Source organism: Neopsephotus bourkii, unplaced genomic scaffold, assembly GCF_033783945.1.
Source record: "Neopsephotus bourkii isolate Nb327-2 ecotype Australia unplaced genomic scaffold, CSIRO-AGI_Nbou_v1 NB_196, whole genome shotgun sequence".
Taxonomy (NCBI): Eukaryota; Metazoa; Chordata; class Aves; order Psittaciformes; family Psittacidae; genus Neopsephotus; species Neopsephotus bourkii.
In genome coordinates this window covers 5,796,651-5,819,184 of record NW_026900709.1, presented here as the reverse complement: position 1 = coordinate 5,819,184, position 22,534 = coordinate 5,796,651, and the positions used below count along the sequence as shown (strand labels likewise).

The 22,534-nt window shown below is 41.6% G+C and overlaps 1 protein-coding gene across 3 annotated transcripts in view; it reads right to left on the bottom strand.

Annotated features, from left to right (window-relative positions):
• The window catches only part of BMPR2 (bone morphogenetic protein receptor type 2), a 110,141-nt gene extending 92,318 nt beyond the window's left edge, over positions 1 to 17,823 (bottom strand). For 2 of the 3 annotated variants that reach the window (XM_061378029.1, XM_061378037.1), the window contains exon 1: positions 16,751 to 17,823. In XM_061378029.1, coding sequence (XP_061234013.1) covers positions 16,751 to 16,826 — 76 coding nt within the window. In that variant the 5' untranslated portion in view covers positions 16,827 to 17,823. The remainder of the gene's footprint in view (positions 1 to 16,750) is intronic. The other variant, XM_061378020.1, reaches the window with a different exon arrangement.
• Positions 17,824 to 22,534: the final 4,711 nt, after the last annotated feature.

Genomic DNA, 22,534 nt, shown 5'->3' with positions numbered 1-22,534 from the left:
AAGAAGGAACATGTTCATACTATGGCACAGACAGGTAATTATGTACAAACTGTGTGCACATGTCAGGCTACCATCAAAAGTTAACTGCTTAGATTTAGTAAGAAATCTACAAGGACTTGAAGCAGGAAGCAATCCCTCTGTTCAACCTTTTCCATCAACTAACTCAAACTTGGTGTTTGGGGGTAGTTTCATATACTTAAAGAGGTCATTATTGCATAGTTCTTGTGAGGAGAACTTTCTTCACACCAGTCTAGTGCCTAGATCTTCAGCATTCATCCACAGAAGAAAATTAGGAAGGAAAAAAGTTTATCTCCAATTACATTATCAGCATTCTTGCACATTTCTTGTGCTTCAAAGCAGTAAATTACTGAAATAACCTTTGGTTACACATCTCCCTTCATCTATGAACCAATATTATAACATACATTCTTCTATCTTCATCCACTATTCACTTGCATGCAATAGATTTCAATATTTTTAATTCTACTGTACTTTTTCATTAATACGGTTTGAAATCTGCACCTAATTAGCAAATTTCTCCCACAGTAAAAAAACTATAGTTCAGTGTCCATAGTCCATTCATAATGGTTTTAATAGGGCAATAGCGTAATGTTGGACAACTACTACATCTTCCTTTTTGGAATTCTGAAGCTAAAAATTCCAGCTGTCTGAAGATGGCTTAAAAAGTTGTCTCCTAATTCCACCATCGCTAATTTTAAGACCAAAATCGCCCTGCTCTCCCTCTCTCACATAAAACGAGCCTTAAGAAAACTTACAAAGGTCACTATTAGCAAAAATAGTGGCTCTTAGAAATAGGAAGGGAATGGGAATCAGTTTATTACAAGAAAACAGTAGCTACAATTACCTTGAAGTTTCATCAGAGTGTGTGCACTTTAAAATTCACCCAACACTCTTAGAGTTTCACATACTTGTTTAAATGTCCTTTGTCTAAGAGTTTCTTAAAAATCTACAGGCTAAGCAGAGCTGCAAGTAATTTTACATATACTAGTATCAGACAGCAAAACATTCCAGCAACATAGCTGGATAATGCTAAGGCTCAAATTACTTTTCTCCTGCACAGGCAGAACAAACACTTGGAGAACATTTGACAGGAGAGGAAAAAAAAAGTGAAAACACACAAAGGAAAATCACAAAGATGAAAAAGGGAAATAAGAGTAATGAGATTTCAGCAATGTGCTCGTGCCCCTACACTCTGTTACTTCTTGCAATTAAAAAAACTCACTGGGATACTCACTGTCAAAAGAAAAGGTTACATAGGGAATGTTCTAGTCCACTGCTGCTCCTAAGAAATGCAGTGCAAGCATTTCAGAGTACAGTCACTTGGATTTGCTCATTTAAACATAGGTGCATTTTAAGATTAGAAATTCACTTTCATCTTAAATAAGGAACATCTTTCATGTACCTACCAAATAAGCACCACATTTTTGCTGAATCATTAAAATGCATTCACATACTTGGGCAATTGTACACACCACTAAAAAAAACTATTAGTCACTTGTTCAGCCGTCTTAGCTGTTTATTAAACTTCACAGGAGCAGCTCAACCAAACAGACAGAAAGGATTAGTGGATGATACAAAAGAACCGACATTTGGAATCTGTGACCTGCTTGGGGTAACAAATCAAAGCAATTGAGAGGTCAGGAATGATAATAAAACAAATCAGTTTAACTAAGCAGAATTCAAACAGCAGTGAAGTAAAATGCAAGGTAAACCCTCCAAAATATATTTCAAATGCAAATGTTTTTTCTTTGAAACTATTTGTATAGAATTGAAACAGAGCAGTTAACGTTGGTAAGAAATTAAATTCATTTCTAAACATCCTGAAAACAAAATTCCATTTAAAAATTGGTATATCTAATAACTGTGTGTTTTGCAATAAAATCACAACTTTTCACAACTTTTCTCTCTAAGTACTATGCAATCATAACCAGCTTTCATTTGAAAAACATCAGTTTGGGATCACAGTGAAAGAAACCCAAAACAGCAAAGTGGGTAACAACGGATCAGGAGTCAGTTAGCATGCCACCTCTTTGCTGGTGGCATGCTAGCAACAGCAAAATACATCATTTCACTATGGTCCTCCTTCCAGCCACTGTCTACACAGTTTGTAACTACTCTGTTGCTTTCCATTACAATCACAGTTAGGCCCCAGTGATATTCTCTTTTAAACATCCGTACTGCAAAAACCAGCGGTTTGTGCAGTACAAATTCTCAAAACACAACTGGTGCCTCAGAACAGAAAATCCAAGGAATGAGACTTGTCTCCAGCTCCCAGGAATCAACAACATTTATGGCAACTTAGATAATTGCTTAGAAGGGGAAAGCAGCTATTTTTAACTATTTTGCTTAGTGGCTGCACTTGAGGGAGGCTCCCATTTCCTTTCTGCATCTTACGTAGCTGCCATAACTACTATTTCCTTTTTCCTCAGCTGCTTCTACAAAGTATCTGGACTTGCTGCTTGCAACAATGCACTGTCTTCAATACTTTCACAGGTTCAAAGCAAAAGATGAATACTACTTCCAAACTAACTTCTGCCCTGAAGGGTAGCAGGCAACTTTACCTTTGAACGCATCTACTTCTGTTCCACATAGAAATAGCAAGCCTGAGTGAGGTGAGGCCTCGAACACGAACCAGCAGGCCAGCCGGGGGATCCAGATTTAGACTGCTGGTGTTTAATGCTGCTGATGCTTAGACTAGTAAGTACAAAGAGGATGTAGCTCTGGCATAAACTTATTTTGATTGTGCTCCTTAAGCACAGCTACTTGGTGTGATCATTTGCACTTGAAACAATTTAACTCAAGTACGGAAATCTGTAGAGACAGACAGCACTGTATGATTTGTCAGCTCCTGATGACCAAAAGCAAGTATTTGGTGGATCATTAGAGGAATTTAAGAGCTTCTCTCTAGAAGTATCACTGCTGAAGACCTAGTTAACTCTGACTCCAGCTTCATTCTTTTTATTTTAAAGCTATGAGAGGTTTATTATCATATGCTAAAAGAAACATTCTGCACTCCTTAGCAGAACTGGGCAAATGTTACAATATTCCAGGTATGCGACAGGAAAGAGGAACTCTTTTTTCCTCAGACGGAGAACTTTGAGATGAGGACAGTCTTTCTATTCACATTTGTATACATTTGGTGAATAAAAACCGGAAGGATAGGAAGGGCAGAGCAAGCAAAGGCTACAGCCATTCTAAGCTAACTTCCAAAGCCTGATCTCATCAGTCCTGCACAATGCAACTCTAAACACAAAGATGAGAATTCAAAATAATTCTAGCAGAACTACAAGGAAAGGTATCTTCTATCACACTAATGACCAGATACGGATCTCCCAAGTGGACCTCTGTTGATTTTGGTTTGGAACTGTCACACCCTCACTCCCCTGCCATACAGTAGTTGACAACGCTGAGAATAATTATGGTTTTCTCCTACACATAGTGAAAAAACTGTATTACCAGCTTGCCTTCGAGAAGCCCTGGAGCCCTCTAATAAAATGCACTGCAAGAGAAACAGTTTGGAAATCTATGGCATGGAACCTGTATATTCCCCAAAGACTTGGAATAGCCCAATTTCTGCACAATTTTACCCTAATTGTCCCCCTCCCCTAATCCTACCCAAAACTCCATGTGATTCTTCCGACAGCATTATTTAAATATGTATCTAAAATCACTTCCTCAATTATTCACTCAAGCTCATGCATGTCTAAAAGAAGTTCAGTAGATGAGCCACCTCTCATGGGCTATACTGAGCCAAGTTTATGTATGCAACAACCGTCCTTTGCTGCCTCTAATCTCACCCCACTGCATTTTCCCCAGAAACGATTATACATTCACAGAAGATCTGTCACCTGTCAATCACAATCCTCAGAGTTTGTGTTCTGCAAGACAACAAAGGCAGAAAAATAAAAGGGCCCCACTTTTAGAGAGTGTGTCAGAAGAGTCCGGAAAGCTAAGCATTCCTTTAGGGAAGAATAAACTTCAGTATTCTGCACTTCCTTTATGCATCTAAGTTGATCTAAGCACTTATCAAAGATCTCTCTTTAGTAACATGATACAACTCATTTCATTAAAACGAAGAAATGTGCTAAGACAGCAGTGTTAAAATGGAAATAAAAATGTATTTTTATGATCACTGGAATAAGGGGAATAAGTAAAAATGAAGGAGAGAGAACATCATGAAAAAAGCACACATGAAGAACCACTTCTGAATTAGGAGATACAGCATCCAAGGGGAAGAGAGAAGCAGGAAAATCTGCAACTGCAGAAGTCTACGCTCTGCAAGAACTTGAAATTATCCCTGTTTGCGCAAACGAGGCAGAAATCCTGCAGAGAAAAAATACTTTGAGAACTGTCAAAATTATGCACAAAGCAGCTGAATTAAGGTCTGACGTGTATGATATGTATAATAATGAATTATTTTATATAATTTTAGGTGTTTAGGTAATTCTGGCTTTCCTAGTGAAAACGAAACTAAAGAATCATGCTCATCCTCTCCTAAAAACAGCACTTGAGGATTCCCTTCTCTAAGATCCACTTGGATCTTAAACTGCGGAAGGACTATCCTCTCCTGCTCAAGCAGAACAACTGGTAAGGGAGAAAGAGCAAAGTCCAGAAAGCCAGGTAAGATAAAACCTGAAATTAGAGTGGGAATTTACTTTATTTATATTGCAGCAACATTGCATGTGTACACTCCCAACTTCTTTCCAAAAGCTATCTTACACTTATTGCAGGTTAGAAGCATGCACACAGACAATCAAAGCAAAGCAGTTGACAGACTATTAAGTTTTCATCTGAACTGACCCTGTTCCTTTACATGTCTTTGTTCATGAGTTCTTAACATTTATCCTCAAACTGTCAAGATGCATCTCACTGCTTGTGCCTCCTGTGCTGAGGGGCATCTGCCACTCACTGCTTGTTCTCACATCCCCAAGGAAACTTGACAATACCTTTCCACACTTTCTTCAATAGCTCCACAATTCTTCCCCTTGGCAGTCCTCCCCACCTAATGCTGGTAGTGTCTACAGAGAAATCAAGCTAACAAATCCCTCAGAACTAATTAAACTGGGCTCAGCTTGTGCTACATCACACTTTCCCTTTCAATCTTTATATGTCTCAGAAGTGACACATCCCCTTTAAAAAAAATAAAATAAGCCCTTTCCTTGGAAATGTCATTTGTAAAATCAAAGCTCAGTACTACTCTTCAATTAAAGAGGGAGAGGAGTCTCTAATAGTGTTTCCTAATACTTATAGCTATAAAAGTGTACTTCAAGCTTCCTCCCACCTCAACCAGATAACAAGCTTTTCCTTCAATCAAATACAATTAACTTCACAGCACTTCATTAAACAATTCCTTTCAAAACCAACTCCCCCATGAAATGAGAAGAAATCAACATTCTGCAATCCAGCTAGCATCCTGGCAAGTCAGGACCCTTAACTCTAGAAACCAGTGCTGGTGATCGCATCGAGCTCTTGACTTGCCTTTCCGTGTGCCCACCACAGCACATTCTTTAGCTGCAAGGTCACTTTTAAGAAGGTGATTAGCCTTCCTTGTTTGGTACAGGATGAATGATGCTCTAGTGCCTGTCTAGACTGAAACTTGATGGAATGCAGTTACCTCTGCACCTTGTATTCCCACACCTCACGGAAGTGAAGTGAAGCAAGCCCTGGTGTTATCAATTAAGAGCTGAAACTAACTGCTTTATGTAATTGCCACAAAGGAATTTACTATCAGATTCCATCACATACGTCATCCTAATTTGTTATTATACATTTCAGCTAGAAGTAATAACAGTTTGTATATGGCATTCCTAGATTATTTTTAACTGGTTGCAATTACATGTTGAAAGCACATGTCGGTAACATAAAGGTAAATTCATTACATCCTTATTCTAACCATCCTATAAAGAGTAATAAACCCAAGGGTAGAAGAAGGGTGGGCAAATCTAGGAAAAGAATCAAGACACAAATATCTTGTCCTGTAATAACACTGGTAAACATCCAGCCAGGATGTCTAGTTTTGTCTGCAGAAGCAGGGACATTGCAATAGGTTTACTTCTCTGATAGTCTCACTAAACCACTCGAACTGTAAATCTGTACAAATGAATAAAGTACTCCAAATACTGTGATACTACAAAGGGTGGTGAGATTTCACCAGTATCTTGTACAATAAGCACTTGAAAATAGAACTGTACTGAACTTCACTGTCCCAAACTGATTCTGGTTTTAAGCTTACAGCATGTAGACAAAAATAAGTGAGAAAAGCAACACTGAGAGGCTCACAACTGGCATCATGTCAGCACAGAAAGGGAAAAGTGACTTGTGTAAATTTCCATTTAAATACAGAACATTCACATAAATTTTCATTTTTTCCCTCAGTAATCAGATGCAGGAAACAAGTTAGCTGAGACAGTAAGAAGTTCAGTATTTAAGAATTACCTTGTTTAACTTTAATTAGAAGCCTGGCTAAAGGCTGTCAATGTCTTTTGTTTGGTTTTTATTTTGCATTATATGCATGAACATATTGCAGGAAGACTGGAAGTGATATATAACAGCGTCATTAAATGTACGTCAAACACTGGTGTCTGAAAAACATGGGTTTAACTACATTTTAAGATTTGAATTTGGCAGAAAAGATACGATATGCATGACAAATACATGAAACCTGCCAGCAAAGAGGAGCTGTATCTCTACTTGTTAGCAGTAAAGCAACGTTAACACTTAAGTACTATTTGTAAAACTCCATAGCCATTCAATCACTTACACTAAGCATTACCTAAGACACTGCACTGATTTTCACTAATATTTAATAACAATGTTATGGAAGATTAATCCTTATCAAATGCAAGGAGATGAAGTCATAAAAAGCACTGATTCTTCACGAATTCTTATTTCAGTTAGTACAATTGTGGATTATTCAGGTTCTTTGTATGAAAATACACAGAGTAAAGCTCTGCGTTATTTGCCACGTGGTTTTTTTTAAGTTAAAATTTTAGTTGTCATTGGTTTCTTAACACTCCCAGAAGTTTGAGCGCAAATCTGTGCTGCTATTTTGATAGATACTAGCTACGCATCATGCAGTTCGGATGCAATTCCTGGGGACATAATTCTTGATTTACTGGCATTTCCAGGTGCTTTCTCAGCTAGTGCAAGCTTCCTTCTTTATCAGAACATACAGAAGAAGTAAGTGTCATACACACTGCTCTGTGTGCTACACATAATTCACCATTCTTCTCAACCGGTTCCCCAGTTTTAATGAGAATCTTAACTAACCATGGTGCTTTTTGACTTTTCTGCCTCTCTTCTTCCCTGATTATTGGATCACCACCTCTTTTCACAGTTTTGCTTACACCATGTTAAAAGCCCATTCTTTATTCATCTGCGTACCTTATTATGTTCTCAGCTCAGCTCTTTTGTTACTAACCCTTCTCCCACCCTTCTAAAACCAGCTGAGAAAATCAAGTTGTTGTCCATGATATCACTTTGACAGTATCTGCCTCCTTTTGCAGACATATGCTTGCTTCAAGATGAAGGACTTTGTTTTGATCACTGCTTCAAAGTACATGACATCTGAATAGCTGCTTTCACGTTTAACCCTTCCATTCCTCAGCAGGACCCAACCTGACATCCCTTTTACTGCATTCCCTCTTAAAACTCCTCTAGATTTCCTCAGTGAAGTGACTTATGCTCAGAATATGCTTGCCAGTCTCATATATTGTAGCACTAGTTACTATTCAAGTGTCTTTGGATTTTAGGACCTCACTGCCTTTTTTTTTTTCCTCTTCTGCAAATGGGAAAGGGAGAAAAAAAAGAATTCTAGCGTTCTCAAAGTGAAACCATGGATTTGAGTTATTATATTATTATTGTATCACTATTCTTCCTTATTTTACACACTTTCTCCCCATTTTTAATTCATTTACTATGTTGTGTCACATGTGGACTGCATATTCCTGTACCCAAAGGCCACATCTTCAATTTTGAGTAGCGTTACATAGTCTGCATACAGATAAGTAAAACAGTAATTAGGGTTTCACTTGTTTTGCACACAAACATTCTATTCCACTACTTCTTAAAATACGGGAAGCTAAATTTGCTGACAGCTTCATTAATGGTACTACTTCTCTGACAGGAAACAATAAAAGCAAAGAAAGTCTCTCTATTTGCCATTTAAGATGCTTCTAAGTTTGTACTGAAAAAAATCAGGAAAAAAAAACCACTGACTAGATTTTAAATTCTTAGCTGAAACAATGTTAAACAACTGTGGCCAAATAATTGTGTTCTGCTGCAACAGCATTAGCTACTACAGACTAACTTTAACTAAAATTTAATTAGGTCAGATTCATCTTCGTATCACTAAAAGAGAAATTATTTAACAGGTTCTGGTAGAATCTGGATGCAATTAATAAGTATAAAGTTTACCAGTCACACAAAATAAGCTGTTTATAAGGACTTCTTGGAAACTGAGAACACCAAGCAAACAGCTAATTTGCTAATATGAAAATACTAGGTTTTACCAGTGAAGCAGATTGGTATGCTCACACATGTATACATACACACGTATGTATCACAAGTCATCTTCACTGTATCTATGCGACAGACACTAGAATTAGGGATTGCATTATGTTCTATATAAAAAAAGTTTAGAGAGAGATCCAAACACTGCTACAGTGGGCATGAGGAATGATTTACCCTACTGTTTCCACATCTTTTTTTCACTCATTTAGATTCACTGAGTCACTCATCCCAGCCTGCAAAGCAGAGTAAGAATAGCGCAGAAGGCTGGAACAAGTTCTTCCACTTCTCAGCAGAGTCCTACTCTAATACCAGCAGCAAGCCCTGTGAGACAGGAGTGTGTGCCCTGGACCCAGCACTTGTCTCCTGTTACAGCTGGCACAGCCCAAGCTTGTGTGGCTATTTCAATCATGGCAGCTGCTCCGGCTGCAGCTCCCAGACCTAGGCCATTACAGCTAGAAATAAAGGCAAAGAACTTTAAGCATGCAAACATAAGACACCGACACCGTGGTGGCATCCAGACAAACTTCATTACAAGGTTCCTTTTATCCTTCTCCGATTGCAACTGAAATTATTTTCATACAGAAAGATTGTTCTTGGGCTAAGTGCCTGCTTTGCATATATATGGCACACCACAGTCTAACTAAGAAGATAGGTGCTATAATTTTCCTACTACAGTCTTAGTTTTCTTCAGATTACTATATTGGCTCTACATATCATATATCAGACAGCTAAATCTAATGACAATTTATATTTAATAACTGGTGATCACAAACCTACCTAATCTTCAGTTAAGAAGTTCCCTTGTCTGCAAATAAATACAGAAAAATAACGTCTCCTGTTTAGGTTTTAAACAAACAAAAGGACTGGTGAAGTTCAACTGTATAGCATGACCACACAAAGATTTTTGCAACTTACAAGGCACAGGAACACAAAGCCCCCAACAGATTTTATTGACTTCTCTCTGAAGGGTAGCATCAGAAGGAAGGATTCATTTTCAAGTGGATCAAGAAACAAACTAACTACAACAGAACCGCACCATGACTAACAAAGGCAAACATCTTTTAGAAGTGGGCAACTAAACAGACCCCTGTAAGATCATTTAATATAATCATTACTATAGAAAATAGCTGGAACAGTAACACGACCCATTATTTTTCTTCAAATGTTGGCAAAGTCTTAACAAATTTCAGAATAGCAACGGATTGTGGATTAGTTTCAGTTCTCGGAAAACCTAAGTAAGGCTCTCCAATAAGGATGGTCTAGGAGTTTTGCTCCAAATATTCGTACCCATGCCCTCTGGTTGCAGAAATAAATCATTTCACTTTTAACAGAAACCAAGCCAACTAGGTCTGATAAGGCAAAAGCAAGAGCAGCAGAATATGTTTAGTCAGTCATTCTTGTCACTGAACTACGTTAACGCTTCTCACACCAGGTAAACCTGACCTTTGTGACTTATGCAGAGGGAAATGTACTTCATGCCATGAATGATGAGCTGCAGATGACACTGCCAACACCCGATACTTCGATATTAAGTACTGCATTCTCTAATGTATAACTTAAGGAGCCCAATTAACATATATGACATACTATACTTACAGGCATCTCAAAAAAAAAAAAAAAAGCCTCTTACCCATATTTTCTCACACCCATTCTGCTTACAACTCAAAATAGAAAAAGTATATCTAGCAGAACAAGGAGTATAAATGGAGTATCAGCTTTTGGCTAAATGTAATAGTAAGCTGCTGTGCAGCTACCTAACCCGCTTGCTGGTAACAGTACAGCAGCTCAGAGGTTCACTATACCACTATCTGTGTCACTGTCTGCCATTTACTCCAACCCAGAATGTTGCCTTTCCACTAGTACTGCTTAACACAAATAATAAAATCACTTTAATGCACCTCACAGACTCACGCAAATACAGTATGTAACAAAACAGTCAAAAGGACCACAGGAAAAGTGTACGTTACTCCACCGTTGAAAGAAGATGATAAAGAGCTTTAATGTGTGGGATATCTGAACTAAAGTAAGTTTTTATCAGGATAGTCAATTAAATCCAGTTTTGAAAGTGTGAAAAATTAACGCATACCATAAACTGCAAGTTACTCATACACACTGTGAAGTCGTAAATGGATGATAGCCATCCAGTAAAGTGATTTGCGCATCGTTTTGGAAGTTCAGCTTAAAAGATTGCTCACTACCTAGTCTCAGAAACACAATGTGTTCCACACCCAGCAGGCTATTGCCTATAAATGTGCCCCTTCTCCCATACTTCTTACCCAACTCCCACCCACTGCACAAAAGGGATGCCCAATTCTCCCCAGAATCTCTTGTGGCACACAAAGTGAACAGAAGACTAAATATACTGTGCTTTGTCCAGAGCGGTGTATGCACCAGCATGCTTGCCAGGATCCCTACCCTGACTGGGCAGCCACTTCTAAGCAAAGGGAATTACCTAGGCTGAGTTCCGCTGTTTCCTCCTTGGGAAACCTCTACCTTGACATGGTCTCCTCTATTCAGTTCCTAATTTGCATGAAAACAGTAGCAAATTAATCTCTGGAGAGATGTGAAAGATAGCATCTTTCACATATGGCAGAAATTGGCCAGCAGATTCAAAAGCTAACAGTGGAGACGGAAGGGTTCACAGATGGTAATGACAGTCTTCTGTGTCCAAAGTGCCTATTTTTTCCCTTCCTCTCTCACAGAAGTAAGAAACAAAAGAAAAAAACACAAAGTACTGAAAGCTGCAGAAGGTAGACACTTCAAAACAAAAAAATGTGATTTTGTTGCAGACCCAAGAATGACGATTTGGAATAAAATGCTACCACCACCCAAAGACCTCATGGTTTCCAAACTCAGGAGACTGAAGGAAAACAAGAAGAATGAAGGCCTTATCTAAATGACTAGAGGTCTCATTCATTCTCACAAGACAGAACACAAAAATCTCCTAAACTGCTACCCACAACTATTCTTTCTTTCTCTCCCCCAGCACAAAAGCTTCATTCCACCACATAACTGCAAAGAAGTCTGACAAAGTTAACACACTATCTCTGTCTGGCTGTCTAACACACCTTGGTTTTCATCCCACTGCAAATCAAGATTGAATCCTTCCTCCCAATATCTCCTGTCTTGCTAGCCTTTCTTCCTCCTGGTCACACACCCAGACCAAGCTCACCTAACAGACTCCACTCCTGCTGCTCAGACCAGCTTCCACCTCTGCAACCACCAGCAGAAGGGTACCGTCAGTAATCAAAATTTTAGGAAGAGCACAAGTTTTTAAATTTCAAAAATTTCATTTTAAAGCATTGATCATAACCTCAAATTCCTATAGCCAAGTTCAACACACAAACTTATCAGACTGATGCTCCCTGCCAAGTGTCTGTGCATGTACTCCACCACTACATGTCCAGATGCATTGCCACATATTAATTTAGGTGTATTTTAAACAATCTTACATTAGAATAGAAGGGGGAAAAAAACTACTACTGTTGTATTATGAAAAACATGATCATTAAGCACTGTAACGGGACAGACTACCTAGACAGACTGCAAAATCCCTCTTCACTGGAGATTTTCGAGATGTTAGGCAAATGCTGTTATCTGTACTTATGCAACCAGACCATGGAGGAAACAGAAATCACTTCCAGCCTTACACTTCTGTAAATTTATGGTTCAGAGAAAGAAAAAAACAAACCCAGAACAGTATCAACCAGAAAAAAAGGACCCCACAAAAAATCATTTTGAGTACTGAAACATTTGTGTTTGGAGAACAGTTCTTCCATTTCACTTATTTTTAATTCAAATTCAAGCACTGAGCAGTTCCACCAAGTCTACAAGCTTAATAAAATAAATGCTTAAAACTGCTTGCAAGCTACGCACAGATGCCAGTCATACCCAACACCAAGGCTGTTTTATTCAGGGCATAAACACTTTGTTCCAAATGAAACTTTACACATCATTTACAGCCCTGGCTGGGAAAATTAGATTCTGCTCTGAAAATGACAGCACATATTCATGGCGCAGTCAGACTGAGTCCAAAATACAATACAGCTCCAGTGACAGTAAGCTATGCACTCTATTGGTAGCAATAAAACATTTCTGAAGAAACCTAACATAACAACATTCTCATCCCTCTGGGGAGAAAAGCAGCGGAAGGTGGTATCTGCGAAGCAAACAACGGCACTGACTATACAGACTATTGAGAAATACCTTAGGAACATAAAAAGGGCGAGGGCACAATGGTGTAATGGTCAACAGAAGGTTTTTTAGAGATCATAATACACGCTAGAGAGATGTTATCAAAACAACCACTTTATACAAAGTTCACCATAAGAATTATAAGAAACACAGCTACGCTTCCCTTTTTGTCCAAGGTGAAGTGAATTTTGCCTTCCTTCACCAGAGAAGCATAGGCTGACAGTTTAGCCAACCTTGATTCTTTTGAGGGTAAAACCATTCATACTGAAGCGAGGTTATCTATGCCATGTCTCAGGGCTTGAAATTTGGGCTCCTTGGCCATTGGATGAGTGTAGCTTCCACTTCCTCACAGGCTGTGCCTACACTGCACAGTGCAGTACAGAAGTACGGAGGTTTGCTTGGAAACTGGAAGCAGCTTAGATGAAGTATCAGAGAGTTCATACAGGCTGGTTTACCTAATGGAAAAAAGGCTCTTCTCAGTGGGGTAAATGGCTCTGTGCAGAATCCTGCGCTTTCAGAGCCACACTATTTCTTTATACAACCACACATTTAACGAAGCCCTAGTCTGGCATACAGGCTGCACTTGTATGTGTGGTTATCCATTAAGCATACCAGTCGTGCTCCTCAAGCAAACAGTCTGTTTCTATCTGCTAGGCTACTATTTCTGAGACAGCTCCCAAGTCAAACAGAAAAACAAGTTTGAATTTTAATTACATCTGAATGAGAAGCAGAAAATGGGGTGCAGATAGGTTAAAAAGAAACCCCCAACAACCCTGTTTAATATGCAAGATACAAAAAGTCAATTACTAATTCAAAACAGTGAACTAGAAAATCCTAATTGAATAGCCAAAGGAGGCCTTTCCTCATGTCACACAATTCATATTTTAAATTAATTATGTTGAGATACGAAAGTAACTGGCAAGACAGAATTGGATAAAGATGCTTCAGTTCACTCATTTTAATTAATAATTAAAATATCATTAAAAAAAAATACTTCAACCTCTATGCAATTCCATTCACACTGAAAATCTTGAGGCCCTGCTGAACCACACAGATAGAGACTTATGAAAAGATTCCCAAACATAAAAGCATATTCTGTTTGCTTTAATTTTCACTTCATACTTTCCGCAAACAATTTACACATTAGACAATGGAATGCTGTCTACCCTGGGTATGTATAAAGAAGGAAAAGTGGTTTAGTACTGCATATCACACAAGGCAATCAAGTGAAGCAGGGAAAGATTGTATCTTTAATATCAGGTCTACACAAACACCCAAACAAAATTCTTTAGCAATACTGGGGAACAGCTGAAAGGTTCACCAACCATCGGCTTCAGGTACAGCCCTCACAAGCAACATTGAATTAACGTGAAACCTCTGAAATATAAGGGCACATAAATATGTCTCATACTATCTAGAAAGAGATATTTCAAGTAATTTGAAAAATAAAGAACAAAGTAGCACAAACCTTTTTTTTTCCCCAATATAATTTTTTAACCCCCTCAAATTTTTACCTAAAATTAGTATTGGTAAAATATTCTCACGGTAGTGTTTCTCTTTACAAGAGCTAATATATGATCTAAGTACAGAGCTATCAGATACTTATTAAGATTTTAATGGAGGAAGCCAATAATACTTCCCCCTTAATAATCAGCAAATAATTCTGAATCCAGAGCTAGTTCTTTATTGTATCTTCAATTACAAATGTGAAGGAAGAACCACCTTCTTTCTTCATTTCTATTCCAGATTATGAGTCAAACTGTCATCTAAGCCTCACTGTTCAGATTGTTTTTTTGTCATCATCTTTCCTTTCCTGCCCATAATAAACCCAGGTCTTTGTGGAGCTCTCTCCCCAGGGAGGTCCAGATATTCTCCTCCAGACAGAAACTTACAAACCTGTTATGAAAATACTTTCCCCTCTGATGTCATGACTTTGCATTTATAAACACTCAATTCTACACACTGCTGATATAGTATCCATTCACTAATCAGAAGTAAGAATTGATAGGGGGTTTCAAAGCTACAAAGGCAGCATTTTCACTCTGATGGGAGCATACAGTTCATACTCTGGGGGAGGGGAAGAGAAGAAAGAGTGTTGGCTCTTTCATGAACATAAAAGGGCAGAATTACACATTAGTGTAGCTTCCCCATGTATAGACATATTTTTTTCTGAAATACAGTGTAAACTTAAAATCAACCATTAGTTACTTTAACTAAAGCTTAAATCATTCATGTAATTACTTTTACAGAGGATTATGAGCAAGGTTTTTTAACATGTGGATTGTTAAAATTTCACAATTAAGAAATAAATCATAGTGGGAAATTACATTCCTATTCACAAAACAGCCAAACAAGCTGGCATCATTAATACCCTTTTAACAAGGGAAAACCAGAACTGAAACACCAGGAATACTGTTGCCAGGTCAGGATTGAGGTGAATTGGCAAAATCGTGCAAATGGGCTCATACCGCACCTGCCCAGCCCTTGGCCTGGTTCAAATCCCTACTTGCTCCTTCAGGAACCCTTCTCCAGCAGGGCAGAGAAATCACCAACTCACCGGACTTTTCACAAAGGGGAAAAAAAGCCTACACTTGTTAAAAACCCTATCTGAAAGAAGAGTTGAGGTACTGAGCATTTTAATTAATATGTGCTTTAATCCTGAGATTTTTGACCTTCAGAAGTCCCTTCCTCCAGGAAAAAAAAGGGAAAAAAGGAAAGCAAAAAAAAAAAAGAAAAAAGAAACCACTCCTCAGAAACTACCACAGCGAGACGCTGCAGACATCCGACTAAAATAATGGCAGTCAAAGGTCAGGGTGATACAGGCAGCATCAATCTTTTCATTTAAATATCTTCCTGAAAGAAACCTCTTAAAAAGCAAAGCAAGAAAATCAGGAACTAGCCAGTCAGAGTGATGAAGAAACTGCTTAAACATGTATAATTTACAGGATTTTCCTAATGACACCAAGTATCTTCAACTTTGACAAATAATTCCAGTTTAAGACCTCACTGAAATGGAACATGGAAACTGCCACCAGCTTGGTGGGTCATCTTAGCAAGATGCAGCAATTTTCTTACAAAGATTCATTTATGAATTATACACATTACAAAAATAACACTAAAAAAAAAGGGCAAGCACTGCAAATTAAATCCCCATTAGTAAAAAGACACGAAAGTCCTAAGACTCTTCCAAAACTGCTGGGAAATTCACACTTTAAAGAGGAATCGGTATTAGTGCCTAACAAAGCTGGGTAACACTCGGAAGGCTCCAACATGCTAATCTTGTCACCATGACAGAAAACCAAAGGATGCCAGACAAATACACATCTCTCCTGCAGTATCACGGCCAAACATCCTACATAGCTGACACTGAGCTTCCGAGCAAAATTAAAAATAGGCTTGTGTGTCCAAAAAGATGAATAAGGACCTCTTAACATACATGCTTACAACTTCTTTTTTAGAAAAAGAATACTCTTCAAGACCTTTCAACATTCCTCAATGGAGTCTTGTATTACTGTTCTATAATTGTGATAGGAATACCCACATTTCTGCTTCAGATCCCTCTTCCAAGAAAAGGAAATGGTCTGAAACTGCAGCACATGTTTAAGGCCCCTAAAAGCACCAATGCTGATAAAATTAAAAATGGCTGTGCCCAAAGATCCCACAGCGAAACGGGCACAGTTCTGCTGACGATTAAAATATATATTAAAAATTCCTGCATTACCTTACAAAGGGCGAGGTATGCAAAACAAAAAGATTATGTATTTTTCCAAAATTGAAATAAGTTCTTAGACAAGAAATGCAGATTTAGGCAAAGCATACGTCTTGAATGCGGGTCATTTACACAATAAAGCAGGTTTTATTCTCCGAGACGCTTAACATATATCGGGGTTTCAAAAACTTTATCGGGCTGGAAGAGATGCACACCACTTTTTAAGGAGACCCAGATGTGCCCGAATACCAGCCGACCCCACCCCCATCTCCCTCTGCCAAAATGGCCAGTTCGTTACACCCACTGGCTACTTACCAGCCGCAGTGCTGAGCAGCAGGGTGGCACTGGAGAGCAGGAGCACCAGCACAAGGTGCTGCAGTGAGGCAGTCATACCTGGGGAAGCCGAGGTTCGAGGCAGGACGAGGGAAAAAATTAAAAGAAATTAAAGAAAGGGGGGGTGGGAACCCGACGAGAGGAATTTCCTCCTTCTTTCGCACAGCCTTCCTCGACTCTCTCGGTTTACAATCCTGTCTGGAAAGGCAAATGGCAGATGAGAGGAGCCGTCTTCGCTCTTACTCCATTACACCCGCCTGCCTTCATGCCTGGGGAGTCGGCACGGCTCCGCGGACCCAGGGGATGCGCCTGCTCCTGCCTCCCAGCCCCGAGGCATGTCCCCCCGCCGGGGAACGGCGGCACGCTCCCGACCGAGCTGGGAACCAGGCTTATTTCCCACGCAGCTTCACGATATCGAAGAAACAGCCCGGTTGAGGAGGAAACATATCCAGACGCGAGCCCGCGTCTACAGCAGTGTCAGTCAGAGCAGCCCCCGCCGGCTGACCGGGGCACGGCCACCACAGGCTCTACGGGCTCACGGCAAAGCCGCGTCCCATCCCGTTAAAGGTCTGTCTGTCTTCTCGCCGCCCCGGCTCGCTGCCTCACGCTCCCGGGAAGGCGGCGGCGATCCTCTCAGTCTCTCCGAGGCGAGGCGCGACCTGCTCTGCTCTCACGGCGAGTGCTGCGGCTGCATCCCGACCCATCTGCCTCCCGCGCCGGGCGGGCTCCACCGCGCGCCCCCGGCCACAGAAGCGACGCCACCGCCGGCCACCCCGACAAAGGTGGGGCCCGGATCGCGGGGCTGCGGGAGCGAGGCCCCTCCTCGGTGACTCCAGCTGCGAGGACACCCGGCTGCCCTCCGCGGGCGAGAGCGCGGCCGAGGCCCTTTTCCGCGCCGGGGGACGGCGTTCCCGCTCCTCCGCCTCCCTCCCCGAGTTTCCGCGGCGCCAGGCAGCCCCCCGGCCTAGCCCGGCCTCCTCTAAGCCCTCAAGTCTCCGCTCGCCCGAGGAAAGGTTCAGCCCCTCCGCGCTGCCAGCTCCCCGCCGCTCCGCCTCCTTCTCCTTCCCCTGCCCGCCGCCGGCTGCGGGCGGGTGCCGAGGGCCGGAGGTCCGCTGCCGCTGCCACCGCCCCGCCGCCGCTCGCGCCCCCTCCCGCCGGCCCGCCCCAACAGCACCAGCGGCCCCGCCGGCTCCAGACACAAAGGGGAGTCGCTCCAACCGCCAGCCCGGCCCGCCGCGCCGCGCCCCCCGCCGGACAGGCCCCGCCCGCCACCGCCGTCACATGGAGGGGCCGGGCAGTGCCCGCCCCCCGCCGCCGCGCCCCTGACCATAGAGGTGGGCCTCCAGGTAGGTAGAGTGGGGCCCTCGTGGACAGAAGGGCTGGTAGGGGAAAGGTGGTGGGGCGACGCGACCCGAGGGGACGCGCCATGTTGTGGGAGGGGGCGTTGGGCCGCGGCCGGCCGGGCCGGGCCGGTGTCGGTAAGGCAAAGGACACCGACACGAGTAGGAAAGCCGAAAGCGAGGGGTGGCTTTATGAGATAGGCCCGGCCTCCCCGCGCCTGCACGAGTGAACGCTCCCGACAGCCCTTCCCGGGAAGGCCGCGGGCGGCCACCCCCGGGCAGCCTCCGGGATAAGCGTCTGAGCCTGTCAGCGGGAATTGTGAGCTCCAGGATCACAAACCCGCCTTTAACAGAAAGGGCAGGCCCTGAGACTGCATCGCCTGTGAACACCATGGCCTTCGTTTCAGAAACCCCAAAGCTGCTGGCTTGTCCACTCCTCCAAGTTGCTCAAAGAATGGTTTGGGCTGGAAGGGACCTTTGAAGATCTTTAATTCCAACCCCGTGCCACAGGCATGGACACCCTCCACTAGACCAGGCTGTGCCAAGCCCCATCCTGACTGGCCCTGCTGGCATCATACGTTCTGAGCTCCATTACAAGCACTGGCAATAATTCCTGCTCCTCACTGCACCCAGGCAAGTCTCCCCAGCTCATACAGCTCTGCCTGACTCTCCCAAGCATATCTGCTTCTTAAAGAGATTTTACGATTTCAAAACAAAGATCAAGTTATCCCGCTGAGCATTTTCTATGCTTTAACCTTTGCTATATTACACAGGACCAAAGAGAGAATTGAGGCTAGCAGCTGACTGGCTGATTGAAGAGCTGTGACTGGTATGCAGCGTCTGATGTTCTGGCCTAGCAAGGCTCTTTCAAACAAGTTTTACTGGGTGTAACATAGAAAAAGCTTCTTAACAACATCCTGCACACAAAAAGGTACCTTCCTGTTCGGCCTTCTCTGAAGGGTCGGTTATGGGAAATGTTTCCCTGTACCTGAATTCCCACACCATTTTCAAGAGTGAGGTACAAGGAACACAAATCCAAAACTCCAGTTCCACACCTCAGAATATTAAAAGCCACTACATAAAATGGTGTAGTTGCAAATCTGAGTTATGATTTTAATGATAATAAAAGGTTTCTGCATAACTCCATTCCTCTTTACAAGCCATAACAGGTGAAATAGATGTAATGTGATTCTTGCATCAATAGAATTACTAAATTCTAATAGGTTTTTATCGTTGTGATGTTTTGCCTGGAGACAGTTTGACATTCCTGGGGTCAAGCTGAGTTTATGTGGCTGATCATTACAAAATGCTTTAAAAGTTTGTTACAGTATCTTTACATCCAGTCTGTGCAGATCTAATGTGGTTATTGGTGACAGACAGTAAAACATAGAATCTGAGATTGTAATTTGTATTGCCCCTTTCCAGCACTGCAACCACATGTTAACCACAGTATCCTTCCTGTTGTCTGTGGAATGCAAATGGTCAAGAAATAACCTTTAAAACAGGAAAAATAAGCACAATGAACAACAAACAATAGTTTACCTCCAAGAGATGGAAAAAAAAAACAACACTGAGTATTTTTTGTGAGCCCAGAATCCAGTGTTCTTTTCTGGCTCAGCAGTGACACTGAGCTATGCAACTTCTGCCCAGCTGTACCTACCAAGAAAGGAAGCGAGATCTACTTTGCTCACAGAAAACAAGAACCTAGCTGTGTGGGTTGCACAGCACTTTCACTGTTTAGATGGTAAAAGAAAATTACTGTAATTGTTTATGACGTGTATCAAAACCTGCTAAGCCTGAAGTAAATGACAGAAGTCTCACTTGTTTTAATGGTTCTAGTTTTGGCTCGTTTGTTAATACTGGGAGTTCTTCTCCACAAGCAATTGTACAAAACAGAAATTCTGCCTTAAAATACATAGTTGGGTTATTTTTTTTCCTCTCTGTCTGCAAACTGGATTGTATTTTTGTTCTGTGCTTTCCTAGAAAGAAGGAACAGGACATGCCATTTTTATACAATTATTTCCCCTCAGTTTCACAAAAACACACACCCTGATCAAGAAAACACCCTTGTGAAGGCCACAGGACTGTGGATTTGCTTTGCCTGAGCTTGGGCTGATCTCCCAGTCTTGCAGTCCCAGCAGTTTGCAAGACATTCTCTTCCTTCCCTAACCTATTTTGAGCTTTGTAACTGAAAGCCTTCAAGGGCCAGTGCGTGCCTGCAAACGGCCCCTGGACACACATAGGTGCCAGGTTGCAGAGCCGGAGCCACTGCACTCCTGTTTCTCTGGAGCTGCAGGGCCGAGGAGGGGCTGACCCCCGCTTCACCACACAGATGTAGGAAGTAATCGCTGCTGTCTAAGCACAGAAGCAGCTTCCTTTTCCCACGGTGGTGGGAGGAAACCAGACATCTAAACTGTCACATTCAGACTCAGTCATTGTTATGTGCTTGGACAAGAACATATTTATCATTCTTTCTGTCATACACTTTTATCTGTAAGCTAGGTTTTCACTAGCCTAATATTTAGCAATGTCAAGACTATTTCAGGTAAGAAAAATACTCAGGATCATGAAAACTTGCAGAGCTGCACTAGAGTAAATGTGGCATGGGTTCAGGTAAGGGTAGGGGAGAGATGAGAAAACCTGTAAGATCAGGGATTGTAGGCCTACAGGGATGCTGGAGAAGGACTCTTCCTCACGGACTGTTGCAATGGGACAAGAGGTAGTGGGTTTCAACTTAAACAGGGGAAGTTTAGATATAAGGAAGAAATTCTTTACTGTGAGGGTGATGAGGCACTGGAATGGGTTCCCCAGGGAAACTGTGAATGCTCCATCCCTGGCAGTGTTCAAGGCCAGGTTGGACAGAGCCTTGGGTGACATGGTTTAGTGTGAGGCATCCCTACCCATAGCAGTTGGTTTGGAACTAGATGATCTTAAGGTACTTTCCAACCCAAACCATTCTATGATTCTATTACCAAATTTTAAAAGAAAATCTTCTGGCTGAAGCACTGCAGTTCCACCAGGAATAACTTCATCCAGTGAAAAAAACAAAATTGAATTCAATGAAGACAAAACTGTTAAAAAGTAAAATGAGGAGAGAAGAGTTTACACAGTTGATGCCCTTTTGCAGCTGTGTTACTGTTGCAGCCAGGCAGGGGCAAGGCTGGGCCAGGAGGGCAGTCATGAGACAGGGGCAAGGAGGTCAGTGGCAGAAGAGCTGGTGTATGGTAGTGCAAGCACTTAAGATGTGAGTCTGGTGTGCACCAAGTCCATGTCAGGGCACATGTGTTTTGCTCTTGCATAAGGGAGCTTGGAACAGCACAGCCACACACAGCACACAGTGTGCCTAAGCGAGACACTGAGATGAGAAATAAGGCTGATAGGCATCTAAGATGTTTCCTGCTGTCAGTCATACTGCTGCAGATGCAAACATGTTGATCCCACTTGCAAATTCAACTCTGTACGTAAGTGAAATTAAAGATACTCTTGTTAGCATCTCCTCTAAACAATATGCATCTTTATTTTTCATTAGCTGGAACGTGGAAAACTCTTCATGCTTCCAAGAGTATGCCAGTGAGTGGAAAATAAAAGTCAACAAAGGATGAAGACAACAAAAATGAACTACCAAACAATAGCTTTAGCCCTATTTCTTTTTAGAAAATGCAATGTTCAGGCACTTTAAGAAGATTTCTAAGGATAGGTTCACTGTTATCCAAGAGTTTTTCAGCGCTGATGCAATATACCTAATTATCATCGTTAGGGCTCAGGGGACTGCTCTTTTTGACAGGGCCTTTCATGAAGTTAACAGATCAGTTTAAAACAAGACATAAATTATATTTGGCTGCCCATCAGCTTGGCCAGAGTGTTCTCCCAGCGCTCTCGCAAGCACTGGGGAAAAAGGATAATAACGTGGCCCGATGTTTAGCTTTTAGGGGATATTTTGTTCCCAGTTTAAAAACAAAGCATCTCCATAGCATTAACTCTGATGCATAAACATATGTTAGAACAGCAATCAAGATGTTTGCAGACTTTCCTACAAATAAATGCACCCATTCTGTATTTTAAATAACAGCTTAATAAATAATGGATTTGGTACAGGTCTCTACTGCAAATGCTTGCCACTCATTGCTAAATTAGGGAACTGTCAGCAAGATCATCTCCCCAATCTCAACTCGTGTAACAGTGCATGGAGAGAAAGGTGGTTTCTGATAGCCAGTATCCAAGCCTTATATAGCTCTCTAGATTATTATTAACAACCTGAACTGCAGCCAGAACGAACTGAAAAGGCAGTCCTGTCTACTTAGTCTGCTGAGATAGCAGCTAATGCTTCAGCCACTGCAGCCAAACAAGTAATCACACGCAGATGTTGTTACCCTCGGAAGTATTCAGTTACCTATTTTATATAGATTTTCCCATCAGTGTCCAATCT